General features: G+C 30.2%; 3 protein-coding genes across 4 annotated transcripts in view; 1 reads left to right on the top strand and 2 right to left on the bottom strand.

Moving 5' to 3' along the window:
- The first annotated feature begins 4,828 nt into the window (after positions 1–4,828).
- LOC111619605 (tetratricopeptide repeat protein 17-like) lies at positions 4,829–13,387 on the top strand. The gene is made up of 3 exons (XM_023361370.1): positions 4,829–5,124; positions 12,141–12,470; positions 12,543–13,387. Exons 1-3 carry the CDS (start codon positions 4,987–4,989, stop codon positions 12,789–12,791), a joined length of 717 nt encoding a protein of 238 aa, XP_023217138.1. The 5' UTR covers positions 4,829–4,986; the 3' UTR covers positions 12,792–13,387.
- An 11-nt stretch (positions 13,388–13,398) lies between these two features.
- Positions 13,399–25,696, bottom strand: part of LOC111619594 (NECAP-like protein CG9132) — a 30,749-nt gene continuing 18,451 nt past the window's right edge. Inside the window, exons 2-7 of the mRNA XM_023361361.1 lie at positions 17,134–17,234; positions 16,960–17,064; positions 14,572–14,653; positions 14,396–14,504; positions 13,926–14,230; positions 13,399–13,854 (exon numbers count right to left, since the gene is read on the bottom strand). Coding sequence (XP_023217129.1) covers positions 13,800–13,854; positions 13,926–14,230; positions 14,396–14,504; positions 14,572–14,653; positions 16,960–17,064; positions 17,134–17,234 — 757 coding nt within the window. The 3' untranslated portion in view covers positions 13,399–13,799. The remainder of the gene's footprint in view (positions 13,855–13,925; positions 14,231–14,395; positions 14,505–14,571; positions 14,654–16,959; positions 17,065–17,133; positions 17,235–25,696) is intronic.
- LOC111619584 (centromere protein J-like) overlaps positions 18,482–25,696 on the bottom strand; it is a 28,022-nt gene continuing 20,807 nt past the window's right edge. The window contains exons 1-2 of one of the 2 annotated variants that reach the window (XM_023361340.1): positions 24,517–25,112; positions 18,482–21,713 (exon numbers count right to left, since the gene is read on the bottom strand). In XM_023361340.1, coding sequence (XP_023217108.1) covers positions 18,795–21,644 — 2,850 coding nt within the window. In that variant the 5' untranslated portion in view covers positions 21,645–21,713; positions 24,517–25,112 and the 3' untranslated portion in view covers positions 18,482–18,794. Of the gene's footprint in view, positions 21,714–24,516; positions 25,113–25,696 lie in introns of those variants that run through there. The other variant, XM_023361349.1, reaches the window with a different exon arrangement.

Below are 25,696 nucleotides of genomic sequence, written 5' to 3'. Positions count from 1 at the left end.
GGCGGAGAAGATTGAAATATATAGGAGTAGGCTACGTGAGGGATGTTTAAATGCGAGAGATGCTGAGAGCCTATCGTCGGCGTGGAAATACATGATTAAAAAGTTCACTGAAAACTCAAGCTAGAATTAGTTTATTGGAAGATTTATTATATTTTTTATTTTTTAGTTTATTTTGTGTTATTTTTATATATTCTCTTGTATATTTTAATTTTATTTTGTGTTATTTTTATATTTTCTTCCGTTTCTCTTGTATATTTTAAAAAATTTTTATTCTAAATTTTGATTTAAATATTTATATTCTATACATGGAACGTATCTGTTCCATTTTTGTTTTTTAGACCTGAGGATGGCCTGTTAATCAGGTTGGAAACGTTTGTTATTAAAAATAGATTTCTCAGCAACAAATTAAGGTGTTTTAATTTATGTGTTTACTTGCTGAGCACTTTTAATGTTATCCATACATCATCTTGAAGGATACCAAAGCACATGTGATGACATTTTTGAAACTAATTAGTAATAAAATTATGAGTTGCAACTACTTTCTTGTCTGCATTGTCCATAATTTGTTTTATTTTGGTGTCAAAAGTTTCTTCTTCATCAGAGAACCTATGTTTGTATTCAAGTTTGCCTAATGTGAAGTCTTTGATGAATTTTTCAATTCCATGACAATGTAATCTGAAATATCTAATGAAAATATTCACAATATAACATGAGTGATTTTCAGAAAGGAATTATTATTATTTTTTAATTAATACAGCATGTTTTGTAGAATTGAAATGTCATTAATTATTATTTTCATCTAATAAGGTATTTGACAAATACTATAATCAAATAGATAAAATTCTAATTGACTAAAATTTTAATTTTTCATCACAATAATAGAAAGCCATATATTGTGAAAACCCAGAAAAAAATTAAAGGAGTTCAGCTAAGAAATGCAGTCTCTTTTCTATTCTCCAGATTTTGCTCATATTGATTGTTTTCAATCAAAAGTTTTGTAGAAAACAGAAAAGATGATAAACTTAATCAACAAAATAAGTTCTAGATTTTTCTTTGATTCTAAATAGATATCCACAACTGCCATAAATAATCAGGCTATAATTTGGAAATAATGACTGACGATGGTTATATCTTAAGCTTATATATATTGGAAGAGAAGATCAGACTGGAGGTCTGGGTAGCATAACTAGTAACGCATTCGCACGGTGAGCAAAAGTTGCAGGTTTGAATCCCACTTTGGGCCAATTCTTTTCTTCTAGTTTAATCTAAATTATTTAATTAAATATTATAATTATTAATTTTAATACAAGATGGTGCCTAACGCTTCCATCTAGTGTCAAATTAATTTGTAATTCAAAATCATTATTTTCAAATTTTAGCCCAATTTATTTATAGCAGTTGTGGATGTCTATGTGCTATACATTGGGTTTCAATTGGTGTTATATTTGATTCTAAATTTCCCAAATTTGATTACAGTAATTTTTATATTTTATAACTGATAGGATAGGTGTTGAGAGAATTAAAATATAATCTTAAATAAAAGTTTTTTGCAAAGTAAGCAATTTGTTTTACTTAATAACTCAAAAAAAAGTAAAAACAATAATCATGAACTTTCTGGACAACTCAATTACTTTTCAGCATTGTATCTCTTTATAATATACTAAATTATAAGATTCCTTGATTTTAAGATGCTCTTTTTTTAACTTATTTTTGCTTGTCAGAAATAGAGATACCTCTTACAATTGATGGCATGTTACCAGCATACCATACCATACCAAACAGATCACATGATGCATTATGCACCAATAATAGTTTTAACAATACTGCTCAATGGTCACATTAGTTCACATTAGCTTCATTAGTAATGAGCATTAATTTAAATTTATTTTTAACATTTAAAATGGCTATAGTATTATTCACATTGAAATTACATAGAAGTATGAAGACTTTTGGATTCTTTTATCATATCCAATGACCAGGAAGTCTTCCTTTACAGAGATGATCTTTTATTAGAGGCTACATCACTAAAATTATGTAACACAGTTTAAAGACATCCTCTGGTGATAAGCCAATAATTAAAAATACATAGTTTCAATTAAAATGGCTAATGGTACTTACATTAAAAATAGGCCTACATAGAAGAAACTAAAATGTCTTGACACTTCTGTCAGCCATTTTAATTTAAACTATGTATTTTTACTTTTACTGTATGTATTGAGACTAAATTGTTTAATATTCTTTTCTTATGAAGTTGTCAAACTTCAGTAATTCATTTATTTAAAAACATTGTTTTTCACTTCTGTAATTATCTTCTCAACTCTAATTATATATAGTTCATTTATTTTTCTGTATCTAATAAAATACTTTAATAAATCATATTTTTCTTTAAAGATCAAGGTTAATTTGTTTTATAAATATACTATTTTTTCATAATATGCTGAACATTTTAAACTTACAACAGAGTAGTCTATATTTTCCTAAAAATTTAATGCTATTTTTTAAAGTGTAAATGTATAAATTCAATTGTTAGATTATGAATATTGAGCATTTTTGATAAGTTGACTAATTATTTTATATTCTAAACAGACACAATGATTTCCTAAATATTAATTTTAATTGCTTAAATATAATATATAAAATTTATTTTTTTTAATTGAATATCATATTAAGATTTTGAAGTATTACTTCTTAAAATATTATACAGTCTACTCACCTTAAAATGAACACCAATAAAGCTAATTTGCCATTGCCCTGACAAAACACCATTTTCACAACATTAATTTTCACACGATAAAGCAAACGAGAATTTTACCAGAATTCATTAAACCAAACTATATAAATTACCTTCACAACACCAAGAAATAACCCTATTTCTAATAATTATTTTATTGTGAGGGCCAGGATTTAAGAATGCTGAGATTCGAATATTTTTATTCATTTTCATCTACTGTTTTTGTTTCAAAACCAAAACGATTTTATAAAAGTTAGGGTTAACTCAAAAAGAGAAAAACAACCAACAAATTTTCTCATAAAAAATCGATCATAAAACTCCGTTCCCACGAAAATACTTCCTTGTAGAAGATGAGTTAACTGTTATGTCATAATTTTGTCACTTAACCCACCATTGGTCAAAGGAGATCATCACCCTTTGACGTACATGGGGAAATCTCGAGAAGAGAGCCCCCACATAAAAGGCAAGTTCAATGACAACATGGGGAGAAAAAAAGGATTATTTTGTACTGTGAGTGTGTCTGTGGATTTTCTGCCTCTCGTCGCCACCATCTTTGATAGACTTCCTATCTTAACTATTCTACGATTTTTGGACTTACGTCAAATCAACAAACTATTTCAACGAGCCCGGGAGCTGAACTCAAAGATCGTCAAGAAACCATCCTGTATGATTAGAGGTATTTATCCTACTCACAATGATATGTAAGCTCTCTCTTGAATACTTTCGAAATGCGGTTAGGATCGTGACTATTATCTATTGTCAGCTATTTTTCCTGAATGGAATTACCTTTATGGAATGTTAACCCGGAGAGATATGTGCTCTTGAACCCTTAATAATCTATAACCATGTAAATACGTTCTATAATAAACAGGTATATTGTAATGAAAGTGGATTGGTGTGCGTTTCTTCCTACATTACCACCTCCATTCCAAACCGGAAATCATGAATGAGATCACTCCTGTTAAATCAATCTCTCACAAAAGTGTATCTATCCGCCGATAAATTGATAGATTGGTGTCAGATCCTGATGTGAAATAACAATCCTTAACTCTATAACCCTTCCGCTCAACAGAACCCATCTTTTGGACAAGAGAGACTGGACCTCAAGGTCTTGAGTCGATTAAGAGGTAGGAGAGTCAAGAACTTGTAACATCCTACCCCCGATTAGTCTCACATTATTATTCACATTGAAAAATGTAAAAGACAAAGTGATACTGTAATAAATATTCTATTTTGAGTAGAATAATTTTTTTAGTAAGCAAAAATGGGTTCAACCTCTGATTATATACCAATTCAAATGTCTCATTTTAGTGCACCATTCTACTGTACTCAGAAAATAGGAGTTAAAGTTTAAGGACACCCACGCCTTTAAATGGATGCAGTACCATGCAAACACTTGCTAGTTTGTATATCAGAAGGGTATATAGTGATGCCAAATTTGGCTAATTTTTTTTACTCTTTTCGTGCCAAAAAATATTTTCTACTTTTTCAAACAATCTTCAACAGAAAGAAATCATGGATTTCTTTTAACACTGTGTCATACTTAAACAGCAAATGCCATCTCCNGGTGAGCTGGAACCTACTAATAATAAGTCACACCTTCCACGCTATTTCTTGGAAAACAGTTTAATAAAATCTAATGAAATGAACATTTTTGGCTACAGTATGTGGCCTGTTTCAGGAAATAGTGTGGAAGGTATGACTTACTATGAAGCATAGCAGTTTTTAATTTTGTATGAAAGCATTAACATAAATAAATTAAATTTAACTTTATTTAGTAAATTAATTCAAAATATTATAATTTAGAGATTTTGGTTGCCTATTGATCCTTAACTCTGTAAATTATACAATTTTGACCTTGACCCTGAAAATTGTTGATATGAATTTTTGATAAAATGAACTAACTACTGTTCCCCTAGTAATTCATATTAATGTGAATTGACTGTATGAACAATAAAATTACTGTAAATACTTCAAAATCAAGTTAATAAACATTATAATGAATATAAAATTTGTTTTTATAGATCAAGTAAAAAGGAAACACCTGANTCCCTAGTGATTCATATTAATGTGAATTGACTGTATGAACAATAAAATTACTGTAAATACCTAAAAATCAAGTTAATAAACATTATAATGAATATAAAATTTGTTTTTATAGATCAAGTAAAAAGGAAACACCTGATCCAAATACCGAAGATATAATAGATGAGTTAGATTGTGGTGAAAGTGTTAATTATACTGTATATGATCACATGTCTGGAATATTAAATAGATATTTGCATCCTCATATTACTGAATTAGATGTAGCAACATTATTTAAAAAGAATGGAAATAAAAAAGATGTAGATGTCAATCAATTAGAAAAAAAGTTAAGAAAAATTCGGAAAGAGGTAGGTTTATTAATATATAGGCATTATTGTTCTAAATAAATTAGTTTTGAAAAAACAATAAATTAATATATAAATTATAAATACTTATAATATAAAAAGTTTTTCTACAAAAAACAAGAAACATCACAGTTACATAAAGCAGTAACTGTAGCAGACTCAAATAACACACCATTAAATTTACACTCACATCATATGGACACAACATAACATGTAAAAAGCATAGACACCATTAAGCAGTCGTGGGCTTGAAAGGCACTTCATGGCAGATTTAGCCCAGGATTTTGTTGACAAAACTGCGTCAAACAGCTGGTTAGCTTGGGATTCCTCTTTGGAGAGATGGAAGGGTTCATGAGTGTCGTACAGGATCAGGTCATAAATACTAAAAACTACAGAAAACACATACTCAAAGATACAACATTCACAAATGACACATGCAGAAAATGTCACATCATTCCAGAAACTATACAACACATTACTTCTGGGTGAAGGCTCTTGGCATCCAGACAGATTATTTACACAGACATAATCAAGTAGCAAATATAATACATCAAGAGCTTGCAAAGAAACACAAATTATTAGACATCCACAAACCATACTACAAATACATTTCACAGATAGTATTGGAAAACAACACGCACAAACTGTACTATGACAGAGCCATAATTACAGATAAAAACAATTTACAACAGACCAGATATCACACTCATTGACAAACACAATAAAATCACATACATTATAGACAGAACCATTCCAAACACTCACAATATACAAAACACATGTACTGAAAAAATTAGCAAGTACACAGAACTCGCCCAGGAAATAAGGCATCTGTGGAGGATGGAAAGGGTGCTTATTGTACTTGTTCTCTCCTCTACAGGTGTGATACCACACACTACACAAAAGCCTGGGAGCTTTACAATTGAATAGAAACACATACATCACACTACAAATGGCCATTATATTGAATATATGTCATATTGTTAGAAAATTCCTGAATACAGACACTCTGACACACTTGTTTAATTTTTGTCTTGTTTTGGTTGCTATGCCTCGACTCTGGCCTGGCATAGTACACAGCCACTGGTATCAACCAAGTATAACTCACTAAACCCAACATAATAATAATAATAATAAGGGTTAAACAATACTAAATATGGATAAAACAACAAAACAGCATGATACATATCTCATTTTGTATATATGGATGGCATAAAATTATATACGTGGGGGACCCAAAAATAACCGGATATTTTGTATAAAATCTTTGAAGAAATTTTGTAAAAAAGTTAATAAATAGTCATCTTCAAAGTACTCTCCATTAGATGCGATGCACTTGTGAAGTCTTTTTCCCTACTGTTTGAAGCATCTCTGGAACTCTTCAATCTTGATATCGTCCAATGCCCTTAGTGAAGCTGTTTTCATAGCCTCCACATCATCAAAACACTTCCCTTTTAGATTTTTCTTCATTCTCGTAAACAGAAAAAAGTTGCACGGGGCTAGGTCAGGTAAATACGGAGGGTGGGGAGTGACAGGCCATCCCCGAGAGGCCAAATAGTGGGTCATTTGTAAGGCCGTGTGTGCGGGGCATTGTCATGATGAAGGAACCAGTCACCTGATCGCCAAAGTTCCGGGCGTTTCCTTCGCACATCCTCTCGCAGACATCTTAACACTTTTTTTGGCGGATTTTTTCAATGTTTTCATCGTTTCATGATGTTGAAGGATGCCCAGAACTTCGCAGATGGAACAAAATAACAGTAAGAGATACACAACACTACACTCAAATGTTTACCTACAAACTGATGCCGTTTGGACAGCTGTTATGTGAAGGTCTCTACTAATGCCATGTAACAGGAGAACTCTCTACTACGTCTATGAATGGCAGCGCGCTCTCAGTTTGGTTTTTTTTTTTTTGGGTCCCCCCTCATAGATGATTTAGCATGGATATTAGAAATTATATACACTCTCATAATTGCCATACAAGACCAGGTCATAAACATAAGAATCTGCAGAAGGCACATGTTAAGACACAACACTTACAGACAACATTTGTAGAAATGCCATGTCATGTACTATATCACATTGGGTTACAAGCTTTTAACACAAATTGACTATTTAAATTGGCATAACCCAATAGCAAATATAATAATCAATAGCTAACACAAATGCAAACTTCTCACTCTCGGGAATCATACTACAAATGCACTTCTCAGATAGTATATTTTGTGTTTTGTTTTTTATGACTATGACTGAGCCTTAATCACAGAGAAAACAATCTATCATAACAGACCAGACATCATATTCATTGATAAAGAAAACAAATCACATTCATCATAGATATAGCTGTACTAAACATGCACAACACATGTCAATGAAATAATTTTTCAATGTACGTTCTGAGTATTTTTTAAAGTTTTTGTGGAGAATGGATGAAGTACTTGTTTCATTACTCTTTTCTTGCACAGGCATCACATCACATATTGTACACTACATAAGTCTTGAAATATGAGAGCCTCACAATAGCATATATATCACACTACAGAAGGCTGCCATAGTTACATGTCAGTCAGGAAATTCTTAAACATAAATACATAAACATTTGTGTTTTGTAGTTATGCTTTGACTAGTTATACTGATGCCTAGTACTATGCCAGACTAGTACTGTGTTTAGATACACTCTAAGAATACCATAATAATATAATACTGTGTTCTCTCAATTCTAATATGCACCTTTTTTGGATTTTTCTGGTCTCAAAAATTGGAATGTGCATTAGAATCAGGAACAGAGTCGACTTGATACAGCATTGTGTCATATGCTCTTCATTCTGCTTGGCAATTCACATATGGTATATACCATGTTTTATGTTGTCAATTAGGCACAATATACATTAGAAATCCACAAATTAGGAGGGAAAAAAAACAGATAAATCATAATGTAGAAAATATTAAATGCTGAAGTTATGTTTGGTTAGAACAATATTTTTTCAAACATCAGGGTAGTTATTAATCATTGATGCTTAATTTAATATAATTTAATTATAAAAACTAACTTTTTCACTTGGAAAGTATGCATTTTATTTTACCTAACCAAAAAGAACATTTTTCATAATTATTTCTTTAATAAAAGCTAATTTTACTGTATTAGGCATTACAAATTTAATAGATATTCTGATTTTTGAAAAAATAGCTATAGGTATAATGAGACTTCAAAAATGGTATAAGGAAATTAAAACAGATCACCCATACTTTGATTCAAAGAACATGAAATGAAAATTTCTACTTGTTTGATTAATGTAAATTTTTATCCAAGATTTCAGAAACTGTTGCTTTTAGCATCTAGAACATTTTTTCTAGCCAGTATTCTATTTTTAGTAATCCAGTTTGCCTGCCTTCTTCAGTAATGAAATAGCAAATTTAAATAAAAAGTATAAAGTACAATCATTACAAAAGAAACATATCAAATAGTCCATATAAATAAAACAGATAAGAAAGTGAATTCCTAATAATTAGTTTATTGTGTTGTTAAAGGTCTTCGTAAAACACAGCTTGCAAGTTGCATGCAACTTTTGAAGGTTTAGTGGTGCATTGAGAAAACTTGCATGTCATCATTATTTTCAAAAATTTTAATCATGCAATTTATTCCTTCTCATTATTTTGTTTTTGTGATGTTATGCAAGTTTTTTTTACTACATCCTATGGTGTTATCATTAACATTGTAATTTAATAGACAATAACTCCACTGTAGCTTTTTAAGAATGATAACTATCACTGATCTATTAGTGATATGAAAACTTTTTACAATAATATGTAAAGCAAATATTTTTATATAAATTCTTACTGAATTTTTATTAAATTCATTAGTCTTATCTTGATACAAAAATTTAGAAATATTCCAAGTGTTATACAGTTGTGTTTTCTTTTCTCAAGCAGTATAGGCGACATATTATTGTTCCCTTAAAAGAACTTAATTTTAGTTATTTAATTCAACTAATATCCACAAGTTTCCAGAGAAGGTTCATGTATTTTCCCAAATTGTCAAACTTCTAGGTTTACAGGAAAGTGGCGCCAAACGTCCAATGTACACGTTTTCACGTTTAAAACTTAGGCCTTAACCTCGCTAATTTCTAAGCCCAGGCTTCTGGGGAAACTTGTACTTTCCTTTCTGATTTAAAAAAATTCCCATGTTAGATTTTGAAGATTTTGGTGTCAAAATGCTCAGTAGAACCCTAGCATGTGCATAAATTATTTTTTAGAAAATATAATTAACTCCGAGAAAAGATATATTCAAAAACGAAAGTGTTGCTTTCGCCCCTGACGCTTAATAACAAGAAAGTATTTTGACATTTTTGGGTGCTGTTTTTTTGTAATATAAAGCCAGACAGTTGCTTCATATTTTTGCAGAGTTTGGTAAATTTCAGTTGAAGTATGGAAAGTTATCATAGTTCAAAGTAAAAGTAACCAGATTTACGTCCCTCATCCCCACTAGATGGCACTAGGTTACCTAGCTCTGCTGTAACTGCATGCTCAGGCCTGTATTGATTTAAAGGAAATGTCATTTCCCTCAATATGTCAGCAGTTACATTCAACTCCTTCCTTTCATCCCATCAGAAATTTTCAACTTTTATGTAACTATTTCAAATGTGTTTAGTCGTGTCAAGCAACTCACCAACATTGTTTCGGATCAGTTCCCTCACTCGAGACTGGACGAAACCTCAAATGCCGCTGCTTTTAACAAGCAATTCCAATTTATCCAAGGCTCCTCACTAAGAGTAATAAAATAAAATCAGTTTGCATTTATTTCTTATTTTACTTTGTAATAAAGAAATTTTTTTTTTATCTGTACTTTTCATTATCTGATTTATTGTTGAGAAAAGAAAAATATATATAATCTTTTATTTGTGACATATTAGTGCTCAAACTGCTCGCCCAGGCTAGCTACATTGATAGATCACATCAAGAAACTCGAGATGATATTTATCTAGTTATAATTAAAATATAAAAACTCTAATTACAAAGAGCATATTTTCAATTGTTTTTATGCAAGTTTAAAGTTTTTCTAATGTAAAGAAAAAGAGTACAGTGGTACCTCAGGATACGAAATTAATCCGTTCCGAAACTGAGGTCGTATCATGAAAATGTCGTAAGGTGAATCATTTTTCCCCATACGATTACATGTAAAACCAAATAATTCGTTCCAACACGAAAAACACACTCAAATTAAAGCTAAGTAGTACATTAAAAAAAGATAACTATAGTAAGGAAAACACTGAAAATGCGTTTTGTAGTTGTAAATGTATAAATAACCATAATAGAATAATAATTGACGAAAAAAATGTAGTTTTATTTGCACTTTACCTTTGAGGATAGACGACGGTGGAGGTGTAAACTGGTAGTGGAGGAGAGGGAGAAGGGATATGATACTAAAACTTAACTTTACATAACATAATGTAACAATAACTTAAAAATAACTTAGAAAAGATAAAAAAAATTAGTGTTGTTTATATTTTTTTGTTTTAATTTTCATTCGCTGCTTTTTGCTTTTTTTCCTTCACTTCCATCAGAACTTTCACTGGCTAGAGGTCGCTCAGTAAAATATCTATCCAAAGAGGTTTTGGCTTTGCCTGCTTTTTAAAATGATTCTAAAATAACTTAGGCAAATGTCGTTACTCCGAGCGGCAATACAGCCAGTGTGAACCTTTTCGGGATGTTTTTTTTCAATAAAATCGATCACTTTCTGATAATACCTCAAGATTTCCTTTATCGAGCGAAATCCTTCCACGACGAATCAAACGCGGGACTGAGACCGATGAACAGAAGTGAATAAAAACTGGTGATGCGAACTAATGTAACGTCGTATGGTGAGTTTTTGTTCGTATCGTGGAGCAAAAATATGTTCGAATTTCATGTCGTATCCTGAAAATTTCGTATGCTGGGGCGTTCGTATCCTGAGGTACCACTGTACTAGAGGCATTGTGGGGAAATTTTTTTTGAGTTTTAAAACATAAAATTAAGAGAACCCAAATCCTTTTTTAATGTTTCTAGAAAATAATTGGCAAAATTTGCTTCTGTGATTTTACTAATATTCCACTGTTGTTATCTATCAGGAAATATTTATATTGCCATTTAATTCATAAAGTACAAAATATTCAATGAATATAATTGCATTCGACTTAATTCCAAGTTTTCGGATTTTTGCATAGTTTCTTCTACAAACTCTTAGTACTAATTGATAAAAATAAATTAGAATATTTAAAATTAAGGAATAATGATGAGAGAATGCCACCTTTGAAATATCTCATTAAAAGTAAAATCTATTATTACCAAGAAATGCTTAATTATAAGAGTCAAGACAGTTATAATTATTTTTCAGCTGGTAAAGTAGGTGAAATTTTAATTAATTAATAAGATCAAATATTTGATGGCAATTTAAGATAAATATAGACCCATCACAAAACCTGTCTGCAAGTAATCATTTTGTATAGAGTTGTGTCTTATGATGGTAGTTATTTATCTAGCTGTATGTAAGTGCACCCATTCTTCTTACATTCATTTCCATATGATGAAAATTTAACTGGAACAGTTGAATACATGAACAATCTTGATATCTCATATTTTTGTGTACATCTCATACAGATTCTAACTACTTTCTGTAAAAAGAATACACAGATATTGTGACAATTATGGCAGCCAACCACTGCAACCTGAACTGTTTTTATAGGGCTTGTCACCAATGCAAAACTAAAACTGCTAGTCATGTAGGTCTGCAATATCTTAATGGCTGCCAAGACATACTCTCTTGTGTGGCAAAATTCAAAAACATGTTCTGGAAACTTGTGGATAGAATACCAGATTTATTTGGTTAATTATTATAATTTGTCTGGTCTTTATAACCTGTTTGAATAGCTGATATTCAATTTATATTTTTTAAGAATTCTAATTACCATGAGACAGAATTTTATAATGTTCATAGCATGTTAACAAAATAATTCTTAATAATTGTGTGTTTAAAAATTTTTCAGAAGCCAAATTCTACAGATACTTACAATCAAATTGGAAATTTTTGGAGAATAAAAGGAGACACATTAAAGGCTATAGACTGTTTTCGTAAAACATTGAGTATCTCCCCCAATGATCCAGATGCTCTCTTAAACTTGGCAAGGATATTATTTAATTTACAATATCTAGAAGATGCAATATTTCTAGCAAGAAGATCTGTGGAAGTTAATCCACCACAACAAAGTGCCTGGTTACATCATTTCAAACTAGGTGAAATTTTAAAAGCTTATGGTCATTATCATGAAGCTAGTTTACAGTTTAAACAAACTTTAGAGCTTAATCCATCCTTTAAGGTAAGAACCCTTCTTTTAAGTAATATATGAAGAAATTATATAAATTAATGCAAAACCAATTTTTTTTTATAGCAAGCATCAATTTATTTAAAGGAAATCGAATCACTGCCTGACACAACTGTTCACATTTATACATTTTTCATTATAGTAATTTTAGTACTAACTGTATTTTTAGGCATTCTGTCCACCGTCGAAGCACACAACGAGGAATTTGCTGACGGGTTAAAAACAAAGCGGCATTTTAATCGTGCCATGGCCATGCGTTCAATAAAACTTGGCATGAATCCACGTAATTTAAGATGTAGGAAATATCACTCTTAACTTGTTCATTTACAAGTTTTTAAAAAATTTGCAAACGTTTTTATGTAAATAACATTATACATATTGTAAAAATTCAAACACAGTAAATCTTAGCAATAATAAACTAAATAATCAAGAAGCAAAAATATTAATGTTTAAATGCTCATTTTTACAAAAAAACACTTATTTGCCTTAAATTGCAAGAATCAAGCAAAACGAATGTGTTCAAAATGCAAAAATGTTTTTACAAATTTTCAAATGAAAATTCTATTTTCTGTTTTTGTATATTTAGAAGAAAAGCAATCCTGCTTACATCTAGTCTGACTTGTTTTAGAAATCTTTTAAATGAAAATCATAATTTGCTAAAAGCTTAGTTGTGTTGAAACTATTACTTTTGTACAAGAAGTATAATAGAAATTAGCAATAAATGAATATGCATAAACAGTTGTGACAAATTTTATTTCAGCTAGTCCCATACAATTTCCAAAATTTTTTCCTCTTCGGATATTTAATGCCTTAAAACAATGTTTTAATTTTTAATGAAAATACCTCAACTCAGTTTTTTGTTATAAATCAATAAATAATGAAAATTCTCTATAATCAGTAATAAATTCTCAAATGAAACAGCTTAGCTTACTATGTTATATAATTAAAAAAAATTGTACAAAATTTAATGAATTTCTGAAGGTATGCGTAATTAGTTGCATACATTTGATGTTAATTTTAAGAATCACATACACATTTATATATACACAATTTTTTCAACTTGCATATTTTTTAAATTTACAATTAATGTAATTATCATCAATTTTACATTTCTACTATATTAATCCTAACATTGTTGACAATTTTGATCATTCAAATAGTTGTTAACTTTTACTGAACAAGTCAATAACAAAAACAATAATATATCTGCATGAAGTTGTACATTGATTTCTGTACTAATAATTTGTTTTTATATCCTATTGGATTAATGTTGACTATTATACAAGAAGAATAGTTAGCCAAGGTGGAATGTCAAAGAATTCATTAAAATTGCACCCAATCATTTAACTTGGAATTTGAATTCTCACAGTTTTCATTCCTGTATGAAGAGAAAATCCTTATTACATCATTAATCATTTAAAACTATTCTAAAGATAATTTGAATTATACCCTTTAGCTGTTGCAAAATCTCCCCATAAATCACTTCCTGCACTTGTAGGTGGATGTGCAACATTGGGTTTAGAAACTGACGTCGGCGCATCTAAGTCCAAAAGTAGACTCGAACCCGAAGAATTTTCCGAATCTTTAGTAGTAATTGGCGTTGCTGGGTTAATGGGACTTATAAGTTTGGGACTACTAGGCGATTTTGCACCAGAAGGTGGTGGTATCCTAATTCCACCGGGTGGAGGGGGCAACAGTCCCAAACCGCTTGAATTTGCTGGTTTTTGTCTCTGCCTAGCCGAGCCTCCCTTTTTCTATCAAAAAAGAACGGAAATTTTGCAGTTAGTTTTTATACATAATCTTTTTCAGTAAATCTATGATAGCATTAATACAGATCAGAGCTTGAACCCAGATCCTCCATATATGTTTGATTCATTTTTTATTTAAAATTTCATTCTAATAAATCTTTAGCAACTTACTGTAATATTCATGTTTATAGTTATGGTTTCTCCTTCCTTAAAACTAAGATCTAAAGGAGGAGTGGTATCGGTAACTGGATTTTCAAGCTCTTCGTTTTTTTGAAGCCATCTGTTAAAAGAATTTTCTTAGCATTTTCAAAAGAAATTCTTTATGTAAAAACATTTAAACATCTTACTTGAAATGATCTTGTAATGCAACATTTAAATCAAAAGAATCACTCCTATCTGCAAACCCAATTCCAATAAATGCTGATCGTCCTGAAATAAAGGTTTAAACAAAACTAGAATCAGAATTAAGAATTATCATCATCAATAGTTTAAGAGTTATAGTATAGACAATATTAAACTTCCATTAAATCTGAAAATTGTTATAGTTTATATAGCTATTACTGCAACCAAAACAATCCAAATAGAATAAGTTAATAAATACATAAATACTGTATTTACTTGCATATAAGATGAGGTTTTTATCCATTTTTCACTGCTTCAAAAACTTAAGTCGTCCTATACGCATGAGCAAAGGAGTCTTTTTGTTTTTGTATAATTTTTGTAAACTGTATTCACATTTTTTACTGGATTCTCATCTTCTGGTGTTTAAAAACAAAAGTATTTTATCTGGGTCATTTGAATCGTTCTTGTGTATTGCCAAGAGTAAAGATGAATAGCCATAGGAAAAGCTTTTAAATTGAATTCCAAAATTACATGGGAGTCAGATATAAGTTTTAATTCATTCCCACACGAAAACAGATTATTTGGAAATTCGAAGAAACTCATAACAGTTGAATTCACTCTTTGTCGATTACACTTAAGAATTGGCAAAAAAAAAATTGCTGATTGTCCAGCTTTATGTGAACAAATTATGTTGATTTTACAAGATTTTTCCTTGAAGTTTAAAATGCCAATAATATTTGCGGGAAAATGTGTACATTTACGTTCATTTGATATTTTATTTGTTATTAAACGAAATAAAATTAGAATTATATTAATAAATCTAATTTTCTTTAATTTTGATCTTTAAAGTCACACCTCGTCCTATACGCGAGATCGTCTTATATTAGAGTAAATACAGTAATTGCAATTAATAAATTTTGATATTCTTATGAATTAATAATCTTATATTGCTTTTCCACAGCAAACATCAAGAATTTCTCCCAATATTAATTTATAGTGGACATATATTAACCAATGTAGTACATAAGATTAAATTAGATAACAGTAACAAAATTATATTACAGTATAATTTAGTACACAAGCATCCTGGCACTGTTGAACATCTCTTTAAACCAAAAATCAATTCCTTAAGTATTCTAAAACAAAGTAATTTGTTAGGTACATTTAAATCTCTCTCAATATTTTATATACATATTTTTACTTGTCTCCTGACATTATTATGTTAAAATGGACATAGAATTTTGACAAGTTACAAGACAAAATAGAAAGATTTTGCAAGTTGAATAAACTTGCAAAATCTTTCTTCTATTTTGTCACTCAAGTTATATAAGAAAATATTTACTCAGTGGTTGCACTTTCACCTAATGTTTTCACTCATGAGAGGAGTTAAATAATCAAAGTTGTCAATGTAAATGTGTATGTAAAGTATTTTACATATATTTTGTTCTGTACAAAGCTGGAATCATCATCTAATCATATACAATTGTTTAAAGCATTTGGAGTGTAAGCATTTAGTCTGGTTTATTAGTTTTTACTAATTCATGGACAATTAGCTGATGTCAAAATACAAACCTGCTAACTATTCATTAAATATCAATGTTTTGAAACTCACCATATCAACTGTGCCCTGAAATATATAGAAGTATTTGTGAACAGATCTTTAACAAACATAAGATTCTGTTTCACGTACAACATCGCAAAAACTTAAAAAAAAATCAACTGTAATTGAAGCTTCAGGACACAAGGATGACAAAGAAAATAATTTTTTCAGGCTGAGTATGACTTAAATTCTATGGATGAACAAAAATGTGGAAGTGATCTTTCATTGCATTATGATATAATGATTTATGGACATGCATTTTTAACATACATTAATATTGTTAAAAATTGATACCAATTGATCTACAGTTACTCTCATTAACAATAGATGTTATGTATTTTTTTTCAAACTGACAAATCAAACTTAGAATAAACTTTTAATTAGCCATAATTTTTGAGACGGGTGGGAGTGCCTCCACCCTCACCATATACATCACTGCGATGCATTTACACACACGGGATTAACTTCTACATTTAGTTACTTACACTTATCAGGTTTTGGAGTAGGGCCATTCCTAAAGCATTATTAAAATGTATTGTCAACACACTTAAGGAATGAAACACCAAGGAGATAACTATCTTAATTAAAATGGAGAAATTTGAGATCAATTAGTAGCATGATAGTATTTACTGATTACCAATTTTTCCACGATCAGCCATTGTTATTACTTCATATTTAAAAAATTAAATGAAATTAAATATTGGAAAGCTTTAAAATAATTTAAAAATTAAAAACTTGAAACTTGATTGATTATCTTGACAGTGATAATTCTGATTTTAATTAAAAGATTTACCATTTCCATCCTGTATTCTGAGTACGAAGTATCGACTAGAATCGAGTACGGCTTCAATGGCGACTCCGGGATATTTGTCCACTGGACATGATGCAAACAATTCTCCTAAAATTATACCAAATTACTACTACTAGATTTAAATATATTTGTCAAGCATTTACAAGTACCATTTACCAGTGTTTTTGTCTTCCAATTTTAATATACAGTCATTATCTTTTGCTACGACTCTCAATCTTCCGGTCCAGTCGGGAGCATCAAGTTTCCAGTCTGATGCTCTAAAAAAAGGAAATACAAGTTTTCATTAAGAATTGTTTTTTTCCTATCTAACTTTTGTTACTGATTAATCTATAGAGAACTTTCTTTATAATTTAAAAGATATATGTTTAGTTATACAAATTGTGTACTAAAGAAGTTGCTTCCTTTTAAAAACTCCTAAATATTTTAAAATTGATAAAAGTACTTCATATATATATATAATATTTCTAATAAAAAAACATATATGATCGATGTAAAACCTTTTGTATTTGTATTGATATATATTTAAAATGTTAGGATCGTGTTACAAAAGAAAGAAGCATTTCCTGACATCATCCTTGATATTAAATAATTTGTTTTGTGTAATTACTATTTTGTCAAAAGACAGTCCATTATATTATCCACATATCTAATGCAACCTTTTTTTCTTTAAATTGATCTGTAAATTACTCTCTACACTAATTTGAACAAAATATTTAAACTTAAACCAGTTTAGACCCGAAAGGAGGTTTGTCTTACAACCGTTGTAAGCTATTTGTCCGAAAACATAGTTATGGAGGAGGTCTAAGATATGGTTATGCTCAACTAGAATCCATCACAGAAAGAAATATTAAACTGCACAATATAAAACAGTCATTTTTGAATATATGTTCATATTCTCAACTAATGATTAAGATTCTGTCACAAGTTAAATATGTGAATGCTTTCTGGCTAAATGAATTATATTTGGTTAATTTCAGACTCTGTTCATTCACAATTGAGGATCAAGAATAAATCTTTTTGCATTTTCAGACTACAACTTTCAAGATGCACCTTAGATAAGAAAATTCTGTCAAGATTTTTATACAGTAATACCTCGACTTACGTGAACCGGAGTTACATGATTTTCAAATCTCGTTGATTCGTCTTTTGTTTGAGCGCCACACAGCTCTTGATTACTCACTCCCCCCACACTATTGTTCAGCTTACATGTTCGGACATGTCACGCAGAATTAACACATAGCTACAATTTATTTTGTGTTATTTCTGTGTTTGTTATATCTACGGAGACTTGAGAGACTCATGTGGTGATTTCTTGTAACCGTGAACAAATCAAAAGATAAGATTAACGAGAACATTTATTAGCTTACATACATCCGACTTGGATTTTATACAAATTGCAAAATTATACCCCGACTTACGCTAATTCGACTTACGTGGTTATCGCTCGGTCCCACCTATTGCGTAAGTTCTTTTTTTATCGGTAGCACATTTTTAATAATAATAAATGTTTGAAGTATTTTAATTTGTTTTTATTCAGTTATAAGATGTAATTATCAAAAATAATGGTTTTACATCGTTTTGATGGTTTTAATTGTTTTAGAAAAGCTTAAACCATTGTAAAGAATCATCTTCAATGAAAACAGAGTAAAAATGTATGTTGTGGAACAAAATTACACAATAAAAATTACATAAATAAATTCTTTTATTTACAAAATTCAAGAACTTTACAACAAAGAAAGGTAATTGTAAAAATTTCTCTCAGATTTTGAAGCATTCAAATCATAAATTTATTTTTTAATATAATTCCAAGATTAAAGTTATAAACGTGGTAATTCTATATCTAATATAACATCACCGTCTTTCCCTTTAACTCTCATCCGACCGTTAGCGTATCTAGTTTCTTGTCTCCCGTCGGCATACAGTATTTTAATAGTTCCGTCCAGATACTCTCGTTTCTTAAATTCGTTTGTTCTTACTTCAATTTCACCATTTGAGAAACGAACAGTTTCTATTCCGTTTGGATCGATTCTGACGACGGTTCCGTCGGACATGATGCTCTCTTCAGAACCATCAGGATATAAAGTAAATTGAGAATCTCCGAAGGCCACAGTTTTAACCCCATTTACGTGGTGAGTTTCAACCTGTCCATTTGCAAATTCTATAATTTGTAGTCCGTCCTGGTAGATTGTCTGTGCGGTGCCTGTTTCGGCATAATAATATATAATTCTCCCATCCGACAAAATCTGTTTCCAGTCGCCATTATAAAAGTTTATGGTTGTTGTCAAATTATCTGCACTGATACGTTTCTTTGTTCCACTTGGATATAAGTATTCTCTATCTCCATTACTGTACACATTTTCTATTTTATCTGGATGAGAGATTTTCATAAAATTTTCCTTCTCCGTAAATGTATCTAATGAATGAGAAATTGCCTCATAATTATGTTTATCTACTAACGGATCGGTATTAAATCGCACTTTGAGATTTTTCTTTGATAAATTTTGTTTCGATTTGGAATTCAAATTTTCTTCACTATCTGAAGAGATCTTAGAGACAATTGTTTCCTTTTCTATTCTGTCGGCCTTGGCTCCACTGTAATTATTTTCTTTTTCGTCGATGGCCTTATTTTCCTCGATCTGCTTCTTAGCCGGCTTTTTCACATGATTAATCACTTCAGTTCTATGTATTGGTTGCGACTGATTAGTATTAATAATCTCCTTCTTTACCTGCTGCTTTTTCTTTTGATTTTCTTTTAACAGAGTCAGCAACTCTACTCTTTGGGATTCCAGTTGTTTGAGTGAAATTTTTAAGCTATCTCTCTCTTTTTCGGTAACAGCCAATTTATTTTGCAGTCGACGACATTCTAACGACCACTTATTTTCTTGCTTTTTAATATCATTTTGCAATGTTTCTATTTGCTGCCGAAGTGTTGAGATGATCTCTCTCTCTTTCTTATCTGGATGATCCTTTTTCAATTTTTGATATCTTTCAAAATTCTGCCTCTCTCTTCTTAATTGTTTCCTTCCTTCGTCAAGTTCACCTTGCATTTTTTTCTCCATTTCTTTTTTAAACTGTTCAAAATCTTTTTTTTCGTTTTGTAATTGTTTTACCATTTCTTCACGCTGCTTGCTTAGTGAAATTAAGAGTGCATTTTCTTTTTTAAATACTTCTATTTCTTCTTCCAATTCTTTACTTTTCTTTTGAAGATGATACCTTTCAGCCAACAAAACTTCATTAGTAATGTCTGTAGAATATTGTGTTGTTTTTGTTTTATTATTTTCTGCTATTTGCTCATCATTTATTTTGCAATCAATCAACTTATTACTTGATGTGTCATTTTCTTCCTTAAAAACTGTAGAATTTGGACAGTCATCATCAACAGAATTATCGGCACAAAGCGTAGAATTGAATATATTCTCAGAATCTTCAAAATGCACGCTTCCTTTCCAACTATTTTCATCATTAAATGATTTATCTTCATTGTCAGATTCGGCCGATAATCTGTCTTCATTATTCTCATTCTGCAGTACATTTAGAGAACAGTCTGTCTGAGAGCTGCTTTCAATATCATTTTCTTCATTTATTACACTTAAAGCATTAGTGTTGTCATCATCAATTTGTTTTAAATCTTCTACATTTTGTTGTAAAAACTGATGCCTATTTTTAACAGAATTAAGCAATTTTTCAAGCTGTGCTGTTTGCAAAACAAGATTTTCTTCTAGATTTTCAATTCCACTTTCTTTATTATCTTGAGATTTTGTTCTGTCTTTTGGTGACTGATACCGTTTTGCCACGTAAGCCAACAATGATGACTCGCTCGTAAATGAGATGTTGTGAGCAGCCTCTTCTAGCATTTCAAATTCTGCCAATTCAACAGATTCTTTTTGATGTTCTTTCTTTAATTTCTCACAATCTCTGATAAAAGAATCCTGCTGTGTGATTTCTTTTAAATCCATTTGTTTAAGTGGGAAATATTCTTGATGATCCAATGCAGTATTTGAATCGCTTTGGTCTCCGTGTGAAGTTACAGTGTTGTGTTTTTCGATCACTATCGACGGAAAATCATTTTTCTTAACTTCTTTCTTCAGTTTTAATTTACTAATTAATTGCTTTGGTGGTTTCTTTACTAATTTTGGAGGCATCTTAATATTATATTTCTTCAAACCACTTCCCTTTTTTAGGAATGGCCTTTTTATCGGTTTAGACTTTTTTCCAGTGGGAATATCCCTATCTTTTGATAGCTGTTTTTCAAGTAATTCTTCAAAAGATGTTTCGTCTGAATATTCCGATCGAATGGGTCTATCGTCGTCATCAATACATACGACCGATTCTGCTTCCTTCTGTACAAATTGACTTTCTTTTGATTTATAAGCATTTTCAACTCTAGTTACAGATATTGGCATAGGATTATTCTGAGCATTTATGGTGTTTATAGTATTTACATTGGCACTACCATCATTCATCTGTTTTTTCTTCCATACAGCACCAATATGTTCTTGTTGTTCATGTAGTTTCTGCCATTGAAGTTTTTGTATGGAACGTAAACGTTCCTGCTGCTCTTCCTGCCATTTCTTCAACTTATTAAATCTTTCTAGTAAATGGTTGTGAATGTGCACTGCTTCTAAAGCCTTTAACGGTTGAGGTTCGGCAGAATCCATTACTTCCATTTCTCATCATCTAGGTCATTTTTCAAATCATTTAGTTCATTATAAGGTTCTGAATATATTTATATACACCTGAAAAAAATATTTTCATTAATGTATCTTATTGATAAATTATCTTTTAAAAAATCAACATATTAATTATTAATTTAAAATAATACATTTGTGAATACAAACTTTTGTTTGTTTATTTAAATTAATTAATAAAATGTTTTCAGCCATATTTAGGGGTCTGTCAGGTTATGCCGATACAAAATCAAATGCTTACAGTGAGTTCGATTTTGTATCAGCTTAACCTGACAGACCCTTGAATGTGGCTGAAAACATTTGTTTATTTATCAGTTACTGCCGAAAAGGTGTAAATTTTCTTTAAAAAAATGGCACATTTAGTAAAACTGGAAATTTGAAACAATGAATTCCAAACAAAATGAAAACTTTAGAAAGCTCAAACACTAAGGTCAGTCATCAGGAATTGAAAAGAATAAACTTATTTTCTTGATTTGTATTAATACATATGAGAAAGACATTGGCTATACACAGTGTTTAGCTGGTAAAAAAAAAAGAAAGGATAAAGGAAAGAAAGAGGGAGAGGAGATAGACAGTAGAGAAAGGTAGGATCCCTCTGAAACGACATACACATGGCTACAGTACCCTCTATGTATGTATGATGTTGGCATGCAGTTTTTAGGATGCAAGGCCATAGTCTCCTGAAGGGTCTAAAAGAAAATGAGTGTAGCAAACACCAATAAGTGAGTGCTACCACAAATATCTAAGTGTAAAAGTTAGTGCCTGTTTCCTAATGCCAAGTGGCTGTTAGTAGGAAGACATATCTACTTAATACTAATAAAACTGAATGTAATCACAAATCTTAATACTACTAAACAGCTAGACAGACAGCGTGAAAAGCAAACAAACACAATGACAAACGAGCAAGACCCCAAAAAATTTTAATTTAATTTAAATTTTTTTATGTATTTATTTATTTAAAGTTAACTTACTCACTAACTAAACTAACCTAGCATAGCCTAGGATGAACCTAACCAGACAACTAAAGCTAACAAATCCTAATCTAATTTAACCTAACCGGAAACCAAGCTAAGAGACCCTAATCTAACTTACAACTAGGACTAACCAAATTTAGACTGAAAAAGAAGACAGAAAATAAGAATTAAAATACAAAGCTGAAAGGCAGCTATTAATAGGCATCAAGCCCAAAGTTTTTGTTCAGAAAAACAGTAGTTTGAATTTACATTTGAGGAGCTTAATGCATTTGTTGTTAGAAATAACAGTCAATGACACTAAAATTTTCATTTGCCCAAGGACAATGAATGTAATCATCTAACGCTCTGGCGAAAATAAAGAAACTGTTAATGCCATGCTCAGTATATGTTTACTTCCTTTTATTTAAAATTAAGAAAATTTATTGCAACTGGAATTCAATTATTTTCAATAAAAACTTAGTTGTTAGTGAATTAACAGTTTCATATTTCATATAAAAAGTTGTTGTTACAAAATATATCATCTCAGCCAAATCTCTAATATGATTTGATCCAAAACAAAGTATTTGGTGAAATCAGTTTTAAGTTTTGCAAGCATATTTAAATTACATATAGCCTAGTAGTAGTAGTTTTTTCCTATCTATTTAATTCTTTTCTTGTGAGATTCTGTAAAATCAAACATTTTAAAATAAAAAGAATTATTTTTTTTGAAGATTTAATGTAATGATCTTTAAAGTCAATAGTCTTAGATAAATAAATTCCATAAAGATTCTCTGAATTAGAATTATTTGCTAAATGAACAAACTGCAAAAATGGAAACTGACTTTCATCCACTGTGAATAAAACTGATTTTAAAATCACTTCTGTCATCTGATACAACTATATTGGAAGATAATGAAGCAAAATTTGTATAAAAAAGTCAAATGTTATCAAACTTGTTTTACATTATAATAAAGAGTTTATTAAATCATTCTATAAAATGCATAGCAAAGTCTGGAGCAAGTAAATAAAACGAGAATAAAAAAAATTTGTTGTACTGAACATACGTTACATAACCTATTATTCAAAATTTACAAAATTCTACAAATATAACATAGTATGTGATTTCTGATGTTAGAATACAAGATGATTTCATAAAAACAATTTCTATATTAGGTTTTCATCAGAAGCCATACAAAATTAAACTCTGATGATTTTTAAACAAACTTTCTGTAATATTTATAAATGCTTAAGAGTAATGGCACTCTTTCTAAATAAATATTACTGTTGACACGTGTACGGCAACAAACGCAGAAAATTATTTCTATTCGGTAACCATCGTAGACCTACTGATATGATTTGAAATAATGGTTTAAGTATATTAAGTGTAGGCACACTTAATATATTAAATTAATTATAACTATATATTTTATTCTTATGTAAGCCTATTTCAGATCAACGTACACTCTACGCAGAAATTTTGATCCAAACGACAATATATCTAATAATTAACCGAATACGATTATGTTGGATAATGCACACAGTCTTTATTAAAGTACCAATCTTTTGTGTTAGTAATTTATAAAATAAATAAAACAGAAGAGACTTTATTTTTCAGGTTAATTAACTCGCAGCAATTAACTCTAAAACAAGAGCAAAATTTATTTATCATTATAAAGAAAAACAATCGAATTTGTTAAATTCTTTCCAAAACACTTAACACGCCTCGAAAATGTACAAAGTGTGGGGATTTTGACACTCGATATCACCATACATTTGGCGGGAAGTGGAAAGAAACGTTTCCTTTCATTATTATTCTCGTTCTTACTATAAATAAACGGTTTTAATTCGACTCTCGATAAAATTTATAAGAGAAAAGTTGTCGAGAAAAGTAAACTTGCCTAAATCATCGGACAGAATTTTACCCATCTCGATGCCTCATTACTTCTTTAGATACCGCCTAACCAATTATCCATTGTCCCGTTTTTTCTAAACTATCTTCCAGACGGATAAGTATACTTATTTAAATATGAGAAATTATTTCGTACGACAAATATCACGATTTTACGCCACGGAATTTTTTCGAATTTAAACGCGTGACGTCACCGAGTGCGGGATTACTCTTCTGACAAATTTGAATTTTCGATTTTCCACTACTCCACGAATTAGTCGTGTTTCTCGTCGTTTTCGATTTATTTAAAACGTAAATGACTAGCGAGTCGAGTGATACGCGAGTTATTAAGTAAAATAATCTGTATTTCGTTGGTTCGTATTCGTTTACTTTGATGTAAAGCAAGTGAACGTGTTAGGCCTAATTGTGGGAAAAATGCGCCAAATTTCTCGTAAACAATGGCAATTTCACCGTTTGATAACGTAAAAGTGATTTGTTATTGATCTATATTGAAGATTATGTTAAAATTTATTCGAGGAAAACAATTTTACAATGCCAAATTTCTATCCAAATCAACAACTATAACAGAATTTATGTAAATTAACTATTAAGAATTATCAGTATACAGTCGACCCCCCTATAAGATCATTCATTATTCCGTTTTATATGAATTCCATGTTGTACGAGTCACTTAGATTTTACAAATACATGTACCGGGCTGTGAAAGGCTGAAGTATTTGTAAAATTTAAGTGACTCGTACAACATGGAATTCATATAAAACGGAATAATCAATGATCTTATAGGGGGGTCGACTGTAAATTGTTTATAATTAAAAAAGAACTGATTTAAATTTTATGTAAATTTTGAAACGACACGCCACTAATAATTTCAACTGTTCACATTTTCTAGCATTGGATTTGTCTTTAAATTAATGTACAGTTAATTAAATCTAAGTTTATTGGCATTCATTTAAGAAATTACATCTATGATATGTATAAATAAATTTTCAAAACAAACAGTGACTATGTTCTAACACTTCCAAATTTTGCCAATATTATGACATGTTACTATGATTAAACTATTTTCGTTATATGTGGCGTTTTCTATCATTTTTTTTCCCCTAACGCTACTATTTTTATACACAATAAATGTGATTTTTTCGTGGGGAGCTATTGATTTCTAATTAAAT

Source organism: Centruroides sculpturatus, unplaced genomic scaffold, assembly GCF_000671375.1.
Source record: "Centruroides sculpturatus isolate CEXI.00-Female unplaced genomic scaffold, Cexi_2.0 scaffold44, whole genome shotgun sequence".
In the NCBI taxonomy this organism is placed as follows: Eukaryota; Metazoa; Arthropoda; class Arachnida; order Scorpiones; family Buthidae; genus Centruroides; species Centruroides sculpturatus.
The sequence above is the reverse complement of the archived record's forward strand: the minus strand, read 5'-3'. Positions and strand labels throughout refer to the sequence as shown.

What these genes read in the sequence shown, in the direction of transcription:
- LOC111619605 (XM_023361370.1), top strand. Translation starts at nt 4,987, where the DNA reads ATGTCTGGAATATTAAATAGATATTTGCATCCTCATATTACTGAATTA. An exon ending in TAAGAAAAATTCGGAAAGAG is followed by an intron (nt 5,125 to 12,140) that starts GTAGGTTTATTA and finishes AAAATTTTTCAG; the next exon opens with AAGCCAAATTCTACAGATAC. An exon ending in AGCTTAATCCATCCTTTAAG is followed by an intron (nt 12,471 to 12,542) that starts GTAAGAACCCTT and finishes TTTTTTTTATAG; the next exon opens with CAAGCATCAATTTATTTAAA.